This window comes from Mesoplodon densirostris, chromosome 15, assembly GCF_025265405.1.
Source record: "Mesoplodon densirostris isolate mMesDen1 chromosome 15, mMesDen1 primary haplotype, whole genome shotgun sequence".
NCBI classification, from domain to species: Eukaryota; Metazoa; Chordata; class Mammalia; order Artiodactyla; family Ziphiidae; genus Mesoplodon; species Mesoplodon densirostris.
In genome coordinates, this window is record NC_082675.1 from 22,778,301 (window position 1) to 22,793,459 (window position 15,159).

At 42.2% G+C, this 15,159-nt stretch overlaps 1 protein-coding gene across 1 annotated transcript in view; it reads left to right on the forward strand.

Annotated features, from left to right (window-relative positions):
* The window catches only part of EWSR1 (EWS RNA binding protein 1), a 29,761-nt gene that overhangs the window by 12,799 nt on the left and 1,803 nt on the right, over positions 1-15,159 (forward strand). The window contains exons 6-14 of the mRNA XM_060119671.1: positions 987-1,154; positions 3,474-3,685; positions 4,611-4,791; positions 7,576-7,610; positions 8,144-8,176; positions 8,500-8,618; positions 13,304-13,433; positions 14,271-14,393; positions 14,777-14,939. Of these exons, the coding sequence (XP_059975654.1) occupies positions 987-1,154; positions 3,474-3,685; positions 4,611-4,791; positions 7,576-7,610; positions 8,144-8,176; positions 8,500-8,618; positions 13,304-13,433; positions 14,271-14,393; positions 14,777-14,939 (1,164 nt within the window). The remainder of the gene's footprint in view (positions 1-986; positions 1,155-3,473; positions 3,686-4,610; positions 4,792-7,575; positions 7,611-8,143; positions 8,177-8,499; positions 8,619-13,303; positions 13,434-14,270; positions 14,394-14,776; positions 14,940-15,159) is intronic.

Here is a 15,159-nt window from a genome sequence, read left to right on the forward strand (position 1 = left end):
ATAGCTGGGGGGTAGGGGTGTATACTAATCGGTCTTTGAATAAATCATCCTTTTTGGTTACTTTTTCTTAATTTTTCGATCCTTAACACTTTATAACAGCTGTCTTGTGATCAGTGGTAGCTACTCCCTTTTCCCCTGGAAAGAGGGGGCTTGTGACCTGTTTCAGCTCTTTGGAGAAACCAGTGCTTCCACATCCTCCCTGGTCTGCCTGCTGATTCTTGGGCTTTGCTTAAAATAGCATCTGCTCACTTTGCTACAACCCTGTTATAAACTGTTAAGGTAAAGGGATAATAGAAACCTCTTTTTTTCCCTTGGGATTAAGATTGGGTTTCGTCATTTAACAAGGCTATTTTCCAGTTCACCTGAGTGTGAGAGGAGTGTGTGTGTTTGTCTCCATCCCTGTGTGTGTCCCTGCCCTACTCTGGTATTTCCATTATGGAGACTGAGGCAGGGTTAGATTAATTTCTGGCAGTTCAAGTTAGGAAATGTTTTTTTCAGGTCTCTTCTTAATGGATGAGAAACATAAAAAGAGACATAAACCCACAGATTGTCCAAACTTATAAATGCCATGGACTTATGTAAATGTTACTCTGACCCAGAATTTGCATTATTGTTAAAGTTTCATGTTTGTCTTTAATGGTCCTTTTTGAGAAAAGGCATTCTCTTCCCGAACAAACCACCTCCCCTCCCACATCTCTTAAATGGGCAGTACAAAGTATTGTAACTGCCTTTTGTAGCTGCTGATATGGAATGAATGGAGCATGTTGATGTCTCTTCTGTGGATGAGATTAAGTCTCCCCCATCTTTAGTGTTGTCTTCCAGCAGAAACATTTGGACCGACATTGGGTTTTGATGTAGTTCACTTTGCAATTGTATATATTTCTAAGCTCAATACTAACATTGCTTATTGCTCATAGATTGTAGAGTTCTTACCCAAGAGTTTTGTGGTTGAGAAAAAAGTCTCACTTTTTTATTTCTCCTTTTAGACCGCAGGATGGTAACAAACCCGCTGAGACTAGTCAACCTCAATCTAGCACAGGGGGTTACAACCAGCCCAGCCTAGGATATGGACAGAGTAACTACAGTTATCCCCAGGTACCTGGGAGCTACCCCATGCAGCCAGTCACGGCACCACCATCCTATCCGCCTACCAGGTCAGTCTTCTCATTCTTGTTCTTGTGTCCAGTGAACTAGTAGAATAACAAAACAGATTTTTTTCAGGCTGGCCAGCTTGCTTCTGCTTCCTCAGGTGGGCTATGTTATCTGATTCTCCCAGTGATAAGCCTGACCACATATTGTACATTAAAACCTCAGTCCTAAGTTCTGATAGCAGTGCCTGACAGTCAAAAACTCTTCTAAATACGTTTTTATCACTCTAGGTTTTTTCTTTGAATTTTTTTCTTTTAGTTTATTCAGATGAGAAACAATGAAAGCAGGTAAACAGAACCACAGAAGCCACATTCTCCAATGCATTTGAGCTGGGTAAAGTGCAGGGCATTATTTTTTCGAAAAAAGAAAGTTCACCTTAATCATTTTATATTTAATTTAAAGGTCCATTCATGCACCAGGCTTTTTTTTCTTTTTCTTTTTTTTTTTTTTTTTTTTTTTTTTTTTCCTTTTTGCGGTATGCGGGCCTCTCACTGTTGTGGCCTCTCCCGCTGCGGAGCACAGGCTCCGGACGCGCAGGCCCAGCGGCCACGGCTCACGGGCCCAGCCGCTCCGCGGCACACGGGATCCTCCCAGATCGGGGCACGAACCCGCATCCCCTGCATCGGCAGGCGGACTCCCAACCACTGCGCCACCAGGGAGGCCCTTTTTCTTTTTTTTTAATAAATTTATTTGTTTATTTATTTTTGGCCGCACTGGGTCTTCGTTGCTGCGCGCGGGCTTTCTCTGGTTGCAGTGAGTGAGGGCCACTCTTAGTTGCGGTGTGCAGGCTTCTCATTGTGGTGGCTTCTGTTGTTGGGGAGCACGGGCTCAAGGCGTGCAGGCTTCAGTAGCTATGGGTCGTGGGCTCCAGAGCGCAGGCTCAGTAGTTGTGGAGCACGGGCTTAGTTGCTCCATGGCATGTGGGATCTTCCCGGACCAGGGATCAAACCTGCGTTGGCAGGCGGACTCCTAACCACGGGGCCACCAGGGAAGTCCATGCACCAGCCTTCTAACGGTTAGGCCAAGGCCCTTCCTTTTGACTAAGAGTTTACTTGTTCTGTATTTTGTCGTACATTAACCACACCAGCAGCTACAATGTCCAGTTTTGGTTTCTTTAAAGTAGAGGAAGAACTGCAAGTTCTCACATTTAATTTGATGCAAGTTTTCAAATGAATTGTCTGAATTGTGTCCTAAAGTGTTAACTTAGTTTTGGTAGAATTAACAGTTCCCCTTTTTGTACTCATTTCATTGGTTTATACATTAAAGTACAGCAGACATGAGCAGGCTTATGAGCAATACAGCTGACTGGTAAGTGTCTCTGTTCAGCTTGGAGCAGCAGTGGGCAGGGCTTTAGCAGTTCTTCCACAGGGCCCACCCACAGCTGTCATGCTGAGAGCACTTAATCTGGCTAGTGGAATAGGTGCACTTGGTGTGAAGAGAGGCCTTTGAATCCTTACAGCTGTGGTGAGGGGGAGGTGGTGATACTTAAAATTGTTGTTCTTAGAATTAAAATGTGTCGTCTTTTTGGTTTTTCATTATCGTGGTTCATCCAGAGTTTAATACCAGTTCTTTCAAGCTTTATTTCTGTGTAAGAATGTATCTTTGTTTAGTTTCCCTGCCCTGTAGTTGACATGTGTGAAGATGAATATCAATGTAATATTTATCTTTCATACAATGCCTCGATAACTGATGTTTCCTTGTCCATCTTTTCTTTATTAATGCCTGGATTTCATAGATGATCAGGCATGTCTGAAAGTTTGAAACTGTATACATACCAAAGCAGTTTGAAACTTAGACTTATCCTCAAGAGAAAAGTGGCCAAACACACACCAAGTGGCCTTTTAGCTTCAGAGAAATTGTCATCACTCAAGGGAATTATTGGAGGCAGCCTCAGGACTGAATACCACACTTAACTGCCTCATTTTTCTCAGTGCCTTTTTGCTGGGGCAACCTTCCCTGGTAGCACATCTGCATATTCTTCCCTTAATACAGGAAGCACCTAAACTCCCAAATTTGCCTTGAATTTGGTTGAGAATAACTATTGTTTTAATGAGGGTGGGGGTAAAGGAGAGGCCCTAGGGTTGTACATTTTATAGATGGGTTGTTTTTAATAATATCCCCTCCCTTCCATTCAGAGCTTTATTCTGAATACAAAAACATTTGCTTATTTTAAATCCATTGTATGTTAATATGTAGAAAGTAGCTGCATTTTTAAGGATTTCTATGTTATGTACTATTTATGTCTCATGTTTAGGGGACTAGAAGAAATAACAAGTCTCCTTCCTAACAAGCTTTTTTTTTTTTTTTTTTTTTTTTACTTTCAGCTATTCTTCTACACAGCCGACTAGTTATGATCAGAGCAGTTACTCCCAGCAGAACACCTATGGTCAACCGAGCAGCTATGGACAACAGAGTAGCTATGGTCAACAAAGCAGCTATGGGCAACAGCCGCCCACTAGTTACCCCCCCCAAACTGGATCCTACAGCCAGGCTCCAAGTCAATATAGCCAACAGAGCAGCAGCTACGGGCAGCAGAGTGAGTTGCTAAGAGAGAAAACCAAATAAGAATGGTTAATGTTTGGAGTTTCTGAAATGGGGAAATGCTCTTTACTATTGTGTACTTTTGAACTCCAGGATGCATCTTGAAGGTATCATATCCTGGCTAATATCCTGGCTTTTCTCCAATTTAATTGTTATTAGTATGCCTTACAAGAAAAGAGAGTTTGTAACTGACCAGAGAAAATGTTGTAGACTGCCAGCCCTGCTCTCTTTGGGGAGGTTATATGCAGTGAGTGAAGCCAGCATTTCTTATGGCCTGCCCACCGCAGCTTATTAAGAGAGAGTGAGTGGGTAGCTATTGAAGACTACTGCAATTTTGATAGTTAACAGAATGCTATGTTTTGTTTTTTTTTACATTCGTAAAACAAACCAAAAAAAGTTTCACAGAATGCTTACAGTTTTATGTGGAAAAGCAACCAAAAACAAAAAACTGTTTTCACAGTTTAATCTCTTACCTGGATTGTTGTTGTCTTTTAACTAAATTCCATCCCGAGTATGTCTCATTATGACAATGAGATGAGTAGTGCTACATGATGGAGACTACCCCTTAGCAACCCCCAAGAAACCTGGCTCCATTTTTGTTTCTTGAGTGTGGTTTAAAGAAGCAACTTTTTAAAGACATCTTAGGATACAGAACCCTGTAAACTGTTGACCAGAGTCCTTTTTTTGTTTGGGAGTGGTTTATTCTAGATGAACTATATGAGGTTACTTCAGCCTTAATGAGCCAGCTGTTCTTGTTGAACTTCAAAAAGCCCACTGATCAGGGGTGCTTAATCAGGTGTAAAGAAGATGGTACCTTGGTTTGTGCCTTGCAATTGAGAATTCTATGATTCCAGGAGAAAGTACAACAGGCAGTGGTGTAAATGCTGGTCCACGGCTTACAGATGTGACTCTTTCCTCAGGTTCATTCCGACAGGACCACCCCAGTAGCATGGGTGTTTATGGGCAGGAGTCTGGAGGATTTTCCGGACCAGGAGAGAACCGGAGCATGAGTGGCCCTGATAACCGGGGCAGGGGAAGAGGGGGATTTGATCGTGGAGGCATGAGCAGAGGTGGGCGGGGAGGAGGACGCGGTGGAATGGGGTAAGAGCAAACCTTTTCTCCTTTTACCTAATTTTGTTTCATCCATAGGATTTTCAATGGAAAGAAGGGACTGAAAGACATAAGAAATTTATTTCTGCATTTCCATGGATAATCTGATGAGCCCAAGCCATCTTCCAAAACATGGAAATGTCATCTCTGTGGCATATCTAGAGGCAGTTTGCTTTTTTCAGTGCCAATCTACTTGGTTGGGATGGGGAGAACAAAGAATGGTTTTGAAACTAGAGCTTTCAGTTCCCTTCATGGTTTCCAGAGGTCAAAAGCCTCTGGGGGTAATAGACTTGGGATGGAACACACACAACTCTTATAACAACCCTAGGTATTTAACTAATTGCTTCTGAATGGTTGTCTTGAAATAACCTGGTATATATACTGCAAAAAAGGAATGCAGCTGTCTTCCACAATGTTTGTCCCCAACTTCTGTTTGTACTCGGAACTGTTGAACATAGTGATGAAGATCTTGGTCCCATAACACTTGAACTATGGCCTGAGGTGCATCTGGTACACAAGAAGTCCAATAGCTTTTTGAAGAGTAACGTATATAATTATGGGATCACTCTTCCCATTGGAGATTTTGAGAAGTCTAAATCGGTTTGACCATTTTAATTGATGGCACAATCTGGTTTAGAAAACTTTGTTTAGATCAGTAACATAACCCTGTTACCTGTGCCTACCCTTCCCCTCCCTTCTCCCATACCCTCTCCCCTTTCTGGTGTCTATACTTTGATGAAGGTGAGGTATAATGTTGGTTAACATAATCCAGAAGGCTTAGTTCTGTGTGTGTTCTGTCCCTATATAAATAGTAAAAAAAAAAAAAAAAGTTATGCAGAATGTTAATGTAAGTATAAATTGGATTTGGTGCCACTGTAGGTTCAAGGAAAAACTGAATAGAATTTCTTTAGAAATGTACTTCAAGATTAAATACATTAAAAAGTTGGTCTTTATTTTTTACATTAGCAGTCTGTTTACTATTGAACAATACTGGTTTAAAATACTGTTTTGCATATTCTGCATAACTTAAAAAGTCTTTGGTGAAATCTTTATTGGAAGAAAGTCATTTTACAAGATGCAAAAACTTATGAATAATTTGGTATAAAGTAAAATTAATATTCTGATTTGAAGAATGTCATTCCATTATAAAGGTTTCACCTTCTTTATGGATGTTTTAAATAGATGTAGACACTTGAAATCACTATCATCACGTTTCCAATCACCTAGAATCCTTAGTATTTTTTGATTGCAAAACCAATTTCAAGTTTATTCATTTTAATTCTCCAGAAGTAATAATTCTACTAATTTTGCTAGACTTTGCTAGTAGAGGGGTTCCCTCTTTCTGGGTGAGAAGTCTCTCCTGAAGCCATAGAAAACATCATGGCTTTCCTCATAGGTTTTTCAACAGACTGTGAAGCAGTCGGTTGGATCCTTTGGGGACAGGACAAGGGCTTTCCCCTCTCCCCTCTTTTTTATTGTGGTGTGGTGATGGTTTTCAGTGTCTTCTGCAGGTAAGGCACTCAATGTTGTTAACATGCCCTTTTTCATTGCCTCAGTATTTTGATATTTTCATTGGCTGTTAAACGTGGAAACTTTTTAACATGCTTTGTCGCATTTATATGCTACAGGTTACAAAGTGAGAGCCTTGTATACACTTCAATACTTAAAAAGTACCCGTACTCAGTACTCAGCCGGCAGCATAATGAAAAGTGGGACTAGACACGGTGTCCATATGGAGAGGAAAAATATACATAGAATATTTTTAACAAAATGTATTCATTGTATAAATGGAATCCTTCTGTAACTTTGGTAACTGCATACTTGTTGTTTGGTAATGAACCAGAGGAGGTATAATACTCTAGAATTGTGTAACATTAAAGTGTAAACTTTTGTGTTTAAAGAGAGAGAACATTTTATGGTGTGTACTTTTAAAAAGGAAACAAAGCTGCATGCAACAGCTTGAAATTGTATATTCAGGTATTAAAGGTGCAATACTGGTTAGAAAAAGCTCAGGGCCTCCCACTGAGGAGCTGCCTTTATTTAATTTTTTAAAAAACAAAAAGGCCCAATTCATATTTCTTCCCCCTTTAAAATATGTAAGGCGGTGATTTTATACTGCCATTGTCATTGTTTTCAACTGATATGTCTATAAAGTTGCACCCCCAGTCCGTGGAGCCTTGGTATTTGTTGTAAATTCTCCTTTCACAGCGATTGTTAAACCCATTAGTGCCCTGAAATGTATGGCTTTATGCTGAAGATCGGCTGGATGCGTCCTCTGGTGTGTGTTCTAGGCCTTTACTTTGGTGTCTCCTGCTTTATTATACTGTGACTTGTTAGGAAGCCCAGGGCCTCACTTGGCTCTCCCCTGGGAGAGGTTGAGGGTGCACCTTTATGAACATGAAAAGATTCATCACAGCAGTTACCCCAGCTTGCTACTTCTCTCCACACCAAGCTCTCCCTGTTTTTCAGCTGACGGGGTGGGTGTTTGGGATGTATTTTTCCCCCAATTTGCCAAGTATTGCACTATTAATACCAGCCCCCCGAAATGAAAGGAACCAACCACAGTGGTGTGTACAATCAGAGGAGCAAGGTTGTATATAAAGGAAATTTGAGCGAGCTGCCCTGAAGAAAGGCATAGTGACAAGATGAGAGAGATGCATTGTTTGGAGATGTGTTTAGCCAGTGCCCTTCTTCCCCACGAGCCCCCCCAAGGCTCAGAGCGGTACTGGCTTTTAAAGGGAAAGGCCTTCATTTCTTCGTTTATCCCCCCAGCAGCGCTGGAGAGCGAGGTGGCTTCAATAAGCCTGGTGGTAAGTTTTTGAGTATTACCATGGATAGTGTTTAAAAAAAAATACAGTCAGTTTTTAGAAAACTATAATTTTATATTAGTTTCATAAGCGGTTTAAAAATGATCTATACAAAAGAGACTAATGGGTACTGCCGGCATTGTCTTAGGGGTAATAAGGTTAACCTATGGTTACAAAACAAAGGGTAACTTGAAGTATTGAGCAACTGCTTCTGTAATATGGGGGAGAATACAGTTTTAAAATTTGGTTTATTTGGAGGAAAAAATTTGACTTAAATTTAACACTAATTTGGCACATAAGCATTGAGAGTGTATTTGGTTAATGGTTTAAAAGCAAACCAGCAAAGAAAAAGCAAACCCTAGCAAACCTTTCACAATGTTAAAGGGGCACTGCTCCATTTTAGCAGTGCGGGTCATTTTGAATTTAATGAAGCCCCATCACATGGTGGTGTAGTAGATAGCTATGTGTGTTTGTAAGGTTTGTAGCTTGCAAGACGTGCACTAACAGTATTTTATATGATCTTTCCTGGTTGGCAGGACCCATGGACGAAGGACCAGATCTTGATTTAGGTAATTCCAAATTCCTGATTTTTATATTGTACTTTATAAATGAATAGCACAGAAGCAAGTGTGTGTTGGGGTTCAACAGCCTGGTAAATCAATGGGATACTCTTGCTGTCAAGAGCAGTTTGGGGCTTCCTTTATCATGAGTGACTACTCATAACCACCTTAAACAAAAATAAAGTAAACCAAGAGTTCCATGTCATTCTTATTAGTAAGGTTGGTAGTTCTCTTAGCTTTGTGATGAATACCAGTGGGCAGTAGTGACCATTGGTTAATAAGCCCTTATGGATACATGACAGTAACTCCCTTTGTCTACTTTTCTCTGGAAGGCCCACCTGTAGATCCAGATGAAGACTGTGACAACAGTGCAATTTATGTGCAAGGATTAAGTGACAATGTGACTCTAGATGATCTGGCAGACTTCTTTAAGCAGTGTGGAGTTGTCAAGGTAAGTAAAAGCGTGACCATGTGATCTGGCAGATCTTTCAACCACAGAGCATTTTAAAGAGAATTGAGAGTTTCTGAAGTTGCATGACTTTTCCTTCTGGACTGTCCATATTGTGGTTTGCTCCTTAAAATACAAAAAACAAAATTTTTTTATAGAAAAGAAATGCTAAACATGATTTAAGCATACTTGGTAACTCAGGGTCATTTTTATAATTATCATGTTAATTGTAAGAATACTTAACACGAACATTACTAACTGTGAAATACAGAATATGACATAGTTTTAAAAATAACACTTACGGGGCTTCCCTGGTGGTGCAGTGGTTGGGAGTCCGCCTGCCGATGCGGGGGGCGCGGGTTTGTGCCCCGGTCCGGGAGGATCCCGCGTGCCGCGGAGTGGCTGGGCCTGCGCGTCCGGAGCCTGTGCTCTGCAGCCGGAGAGGCCGCAGCGGTGAGAGGCCCGCATACCGCAAAAAACAAAACAAAACAAAACACTTACGTATCCATATCCCAGCATAGGAAGTACGGCTTTATATGAGTACCTTTGAAGTACCTGGTATACGTCTTCCCAGTTTTACCCCTTCTCTCAACTCCCATCCTGAAATTTATCATTCCCTTTCTTTACTTTATAGATGTGTCCTCAGTAATATTTTGTTTTACATAATTTTGAAGAGTATTTATTAAACACTACTGTAAGGCAGTATACTGGGAACAAACAGATAAGAACCCTTGGAGTTTACATATAGTGGGGAACATATTGTAAAAAGGAATATAGTTGTGCTATATTCAGTGATCATGATTGTTAGGGAGGAAAATAAATACAGCAAGATAGAACAGGGATAAAATGAGGAACAGAGCCACTAGGAGCAGGGAAATAATTTCAGAATAGTGGAGGGAATAGTGAGGCAGGAGCTTGCCTGGTAAGCTCAAAGAAGCTAGTGTGGCTAGAATGGTTTGGTCTGAGCTGCTGTAATGGTGGTGGGGTTATTAATTAGATGAGGAAAACTAAGAGAAACTGGGATTTTGAGAAGGGTGGGGTCCCTAGGTCAAAATTCCAAAAGTCTGGGCATCTTGTATTTCATTCATAAATACATCACAAGTTATTCATAACTTCTCTTAACGGGCTGTTGGTAACTTTTTAGTTTATAAGCCATGTGCTCCAGTGAATGTCCTTGTACCTGTCTCCTGGTGTGCTAGTTTCTCTATTGTGTATATAGTTGATTCTTGTTATTCATGGTAGTTAAGTTCTGTAAAATCACTATAAACACTGAATTAGTGAATGCTGAGCCACTGTCCCTGGGGGAAGTATGTACAAATACACACATCTCACATATATTATAATCATAAATTCTAAAAAAAGTCATCCTGATAGATCCTACTCACTTCATTTTACAAAGAAAAAAAGATTCAGAAATGTGACTTGCCCAAGTTGGTATTCATATTCATCCATCTAGTCCCAGAGCCAGAACTTCTTACAGAACACTGCCCCATCCTCCCAGTCTCTGTCCTCTGGTCTTCTAGAGAGAGCTAGAACGAGAGGGGAGAGCATCATCTTGTTCCTTCTCAGCTGGGAACATGTGCATCTGGCAACATGTGTTTCACGCTCTGTGCATGTCTGCAAGTAACCACAAAAAGTGCCACAAGTTTTGATTTTGGTAGGCAAAATACTGATGAGTAGGCAGATTTGCAAATTGGAATCCACAGATAATGAGAACCCACTATGCCCAGGTGTAGAACTGCTGGTTCTTAAGATGTGTACAGTGTTTAACCTCAAAATAACTGTCTGGCTGACCAGCTTGGACTCCCACTGGCACTCTGACTGCACACCTGCCACAGCCTCACCGGGATCACCTTCTTTTTAACTTTCACTAATCTGGTAGAAGAAAATGGAAATGTAATTTAATTTGCTTTTTCCTGATCATTAATAGTGTTATAATGGCACACTGTCTTCTTTGAAATACCTGTTTGTGTTTTGTACGCATTTTTCATTGAGTTGTTTGTCCTTTGTTGATTTATTAGTGGTTCTTTATTGTCTGAATGCTGTTTTTTTTTTTTTACAACTTTATTGGAGTATAATTGCTTCACAATGGTGTGTTAATTTCTGCTTTATAGCAAAGTAAATCAGTTATACATATACATCTGTTGCCATATCCCTTCCCTCTTGCGTCTCCCTCCCTCCCACCCTCCCTATCCCACCCCTCCAGGCGGTCACAAAGCACAAAGCACCGAGCTGATCTCCCTGTGCTATGCCGCTGCTTCCCACTAGCTACCTACCTTACGTTTGGTAGTGTATATATGTCCATGCCTCTCTCTCGCTTTGTCACAGCTTACCCTTCCCCCTCCCCATATCCTCAAGTCCATTCTCAAGTAGGTCTGTGAATGCTGATTCTTGTCTTTGTTGCAAATACAGGTCTCCCAGTTTGTGGCTCACTTTTTTCTTTTTTTGGCCGTGCCACACAGCTTGCAGGATCCTAGTTCCCCAACCAGGGATTGAACCTGTGCCCTCAGCAGTGAAAGGGCAGAGTCCTAACCACTGGACTGCCAGGGAATTCCCTGTGGCCCACTTATTCTTTTTTTTTTTTTTGATGAGTAGAAGTTCTTAATTTTACTGTAGTTGAACTTAGAGGTCATTACCTTACTGGTGTGTGTCTTTTTTTTTTTTCTATTTGCAAGACCTTTTATTCTGCAACATCTTTTGAAAGAGCCATCTTCTCCCTGGTGGTATAGAATGCTTTCACATAGAAAGTACACCTCTGCCTGGAGCGGTTTCTTGGCTGTTTTGTATACTGGGTTAATTTGCGTGATCCTATGCTAGTAGCACTGCTAATTACGCTCAGTATTGATACCCAGTAAGGCACATTCTTCTGTTTTATTCTTTTTCTTCAGAAATGTTTTCTTGTTTACTCCTTGTTCTTCTATATATATACATTTTATATATATATACATTTTAGAACCAGTTTATGAAGTTCCTTAAAAAACCCCAATTGGAGGAATTCCCTGGCGGTCCAGTGGTTAGGACTCCACGCATCCACTGCAGGGGGCACTTGTTTGATCCCTAGTCAGGGAACTGAGATTCCCATATGCTGTGCAGAGCGGCAAAAACCTCCACAAAAACCTATTGGATGTTTACTGAACCTGTAAGAATTTTATTTATTTATTTTGGCTGCATCGGGTCTTCGTTGCTGCATGTGAGGGCTCAGTAGTTGTGGCACACGGGGTTAGTTGCTCCATGGCATGTGGGATCTTCCCGGAGCAGGGATCGAACCCGTGTCCCCTGCATTGGCAGGCGGATTCTTTTTTTTTTTTTGCGGTACACGGGCCTCTCACTGTTGTGGCCTCTCCCATTGCGGAGCACAGGCTCCGGACACGCAGGCTCAGTGGCCATGGCTTACGGGCCCAGCCGCTCTGCGGCATGTGGGATCTTCCCGGACCGGGGCATGAACCCGTGTCCCCTGCATCGGCAGGCGGACTCTCAACCACTGCGCCACCAGGGAAGCCCCTGGCAGGCGGATTCTTAACCACTGCGGGGAAGTCACTGAGTCTAAGAATTTAAGGAGAATTGACATTTTTATAGTACTGAGTAGTTTCCCCCCTCACTCCCCATTAACATTGTAACATTGTATTTCTCCATTTATTAGGTCTTTGGTAAAGCCAATCTCCTTAAAAGTTTTGCAGATCTTTATTTTATTTTTAGATTTATTTTTTAGTTAATGGTCTATTTTGAATGGCGTTTTCTGATCCAGCGATTTTGGTAAATCTTAAATCATATAAGGAGATTTCTCTCTACTTGTGATTTATATGTTGTTTATTTGGGTATGTGGGGTTTATTTGTAGTTAAGAAAGCAGTGTTTACTATCAAAGTTTTGTAAAATTACAGATTTTAAACTGACATACCCCATCATTTATAGCACTATTTCGCCACATTTCCTTTCAGTGTTTATGTGTGTGTCCTTTATAAAAACATAGGTATCAGCATATATATATATCATAATTTATCTATAAATGCAGATAAGAGTTTGATCATATGCAAAAAACACATAAAGCCATATTCTTGTGCAGTGTGGCTCTTGAATTCAAGCCACTTGCATCTGGTGTTGAGCTGAAAAACTAGTCATCTGTTCTGTCTCTGGAGGAAAAACTGGCTGTGTTGAACTTGAGATAACCAAGACTCCTTTTAGCACACTCACAGCCCTGTATGTTTTACTTAATGATTTCAGGGTAATTTTTATGTGAGATGTGTCTTATATGATGGCATCAAAGCCTGACTGAGTCCTAGGTGGCTGCTCACTGGGTGCCTGTTAGGGTGACGTACAGGGTGTTGGGGCAGGTGCAGGGACACAGGAAAAGGTGGCTGGGGAAGGAATGGGACCTGTACTGTTCATTTACACAATTTGGAACTTTGGTTTTATGATAAAACCTATTTTGGTTTTACGATAAAACACATCTAAGAGGGAAAGTCTTCTAAGTACAGATTTGTGGTAGCTATTTAGGAAATAAGTCACCCATAATTCCACCACTCAGAGATAAACTATAACAACATCCTTCTGAATGTGTATCTGGAAAATTTACTGCTTTTGACAGTTTAAAGAACTTGGATGGAAAAAAAAAGAAGAATTTCACATGGATTTTTTCCCCTGAAAACTAGTATATTCTAGTCACAGCTTCATTATGCTATTTTATGCCTAGATAAACAAGAGGACTGGACAACCCATGATCCATATCTATTTGGACAAGGAAACAGGAAAGCCCAAAGGCGATGCTACTGTATCCTATGAAGACCCGCCAACTGCTAAAACTGCTGTCGAGTGGTTTGATGGTAGGAACCCAAGGTCTACAAGGGTGTGTGCCCCAGGCCTTCTGAGCTCTGCCGCCTCTGGGGCACACAGAGGGTCTGGTAGCAAGTGTTGCCTGTGTTAGCTTGTGGGTAAAGAAAGGGTCTTGCTCTGATGTATTTAATTCTGGCTGTTAGAATGTTGTTCTCTTAAAGTGGTTCTAGGGACCGGGGACAGATAGGTTCTCCCTCTGTGTGGCCATAGGACATGGCAGGAAGGAGGACCTCAAGAGCCAAAGGAGCAAGAAGACCCTTTGTCTGCTCCTGGAGGAGCACTGGATGGCTGCTGGGAAGTGCTTGTCGCGCTCCCCTCAGCCACATGAGGGCCCGGGTGCTGACCGTGGGTTAAGAGATCCCTTACTTTCCGTCATTGTTGTTCAAAGCCTCATGCTAAAGTTGTAATTCTTATCTAAGCACAGATGTCAGAGGTGCAGAAGTCCCACAGACACCTCAGCCGTATACATTTGCGTTTACATATATATGTGGCTTTGACATTGGTCCTGGAATTTCACTTCACACAAAACCAACTTTAAAGTGTCAGAAAGTTCTGCCTCTCCTCTATTGGCCACTTCCTGCTCTGCTTGTCCTTGCTTCTCACCCTATTTTTTTGTTCTTCTGTTTGTTTCTTTTAAAGGCTTTTCTGGCCTTGCCTGTCAAAATCTTAGGGAACATCATGGGTGGGCACACTTGATGAAGCAGGAATGGTTGGTTTGATAATAGGGCGGGGTTGGTGAAAAAGGAGTCATCTAACCTTGCCTGGTCCCTCAAGGGGACTAAGAGTTGGAGGTTGGGAGTAATTGGCGTTCTGTTACCTTGTTTCAGGGAAAGATTTTCAAGGGAGCAAACTTAAAGTTTCTCTTGCTCGGAAGAAGCCTCCAATGAACAGCATGCGGGGAGGAATGCCCCCCCGTGAGGGCAGAGGGATGCCGCCGCCGCTCCGAGGAGGTATGTACTGGATGCTGTCTGTGCGCTCTTTCTGTGTTGCTTCGGAAGTTTTTTAGTACACTTGTCTTTGAGGAACTTGGTTTCTAGAGTGAAGGCAAGCCCATTAGCAATACTGAAAAGGTGTGTAGCGTTGATACTAGCCTACCGGATGCTGACGGTAAAAGTTTGTGGGAATAAAAGAAAGAGGATGGGTTCTCTTCATCTGCCCTTCTCAAGTTGTGGAGCTAACTGCAGTGATGATAGTGGCTAGCCCTTGGGCCTGTGGGAGAGTATGGGCCAGGTCATGGGGCAGCGACAGCTGTGATCTCTGATTCCCTTCATGAGACGTATGCCTGTAGCAAGTCTGGTGCTGCAAAGAGGTGGTTGATGCTTTCTTATTGCAGGTCCAGGAGGCCCAGGAGGTCCTGGAGGACCCATGGGTCGCATGGGAGGCCGTGGAGGAGACAGAGGAGGCTTCCCACCAAGAGGGCCCCGCGGTTCCCGAGGGAACCCTTCTGGAGGAGGAAATGTCCAGCACCGAGCTGGCGACTGGCAGTGCCCCAACCCGTATGTACTCCTCTGGGCGCACTGATAGCCCGCGAGTGCAGTCTCCCTTCATCTTGCCCCATATTCCCATTCTGGAGAGGCCGAGGAGCGTCATGATGACCCTGATGGCTCTGCTGGGGGCGGTGGTGGCCTAGTCGGTCCTTTACTGGCTGTTTTGGAGCCTTTGGGAGAAGGTCACAGTCCACTGGACTCAGGCCCACAGGGTTGTACAGAGACTTTG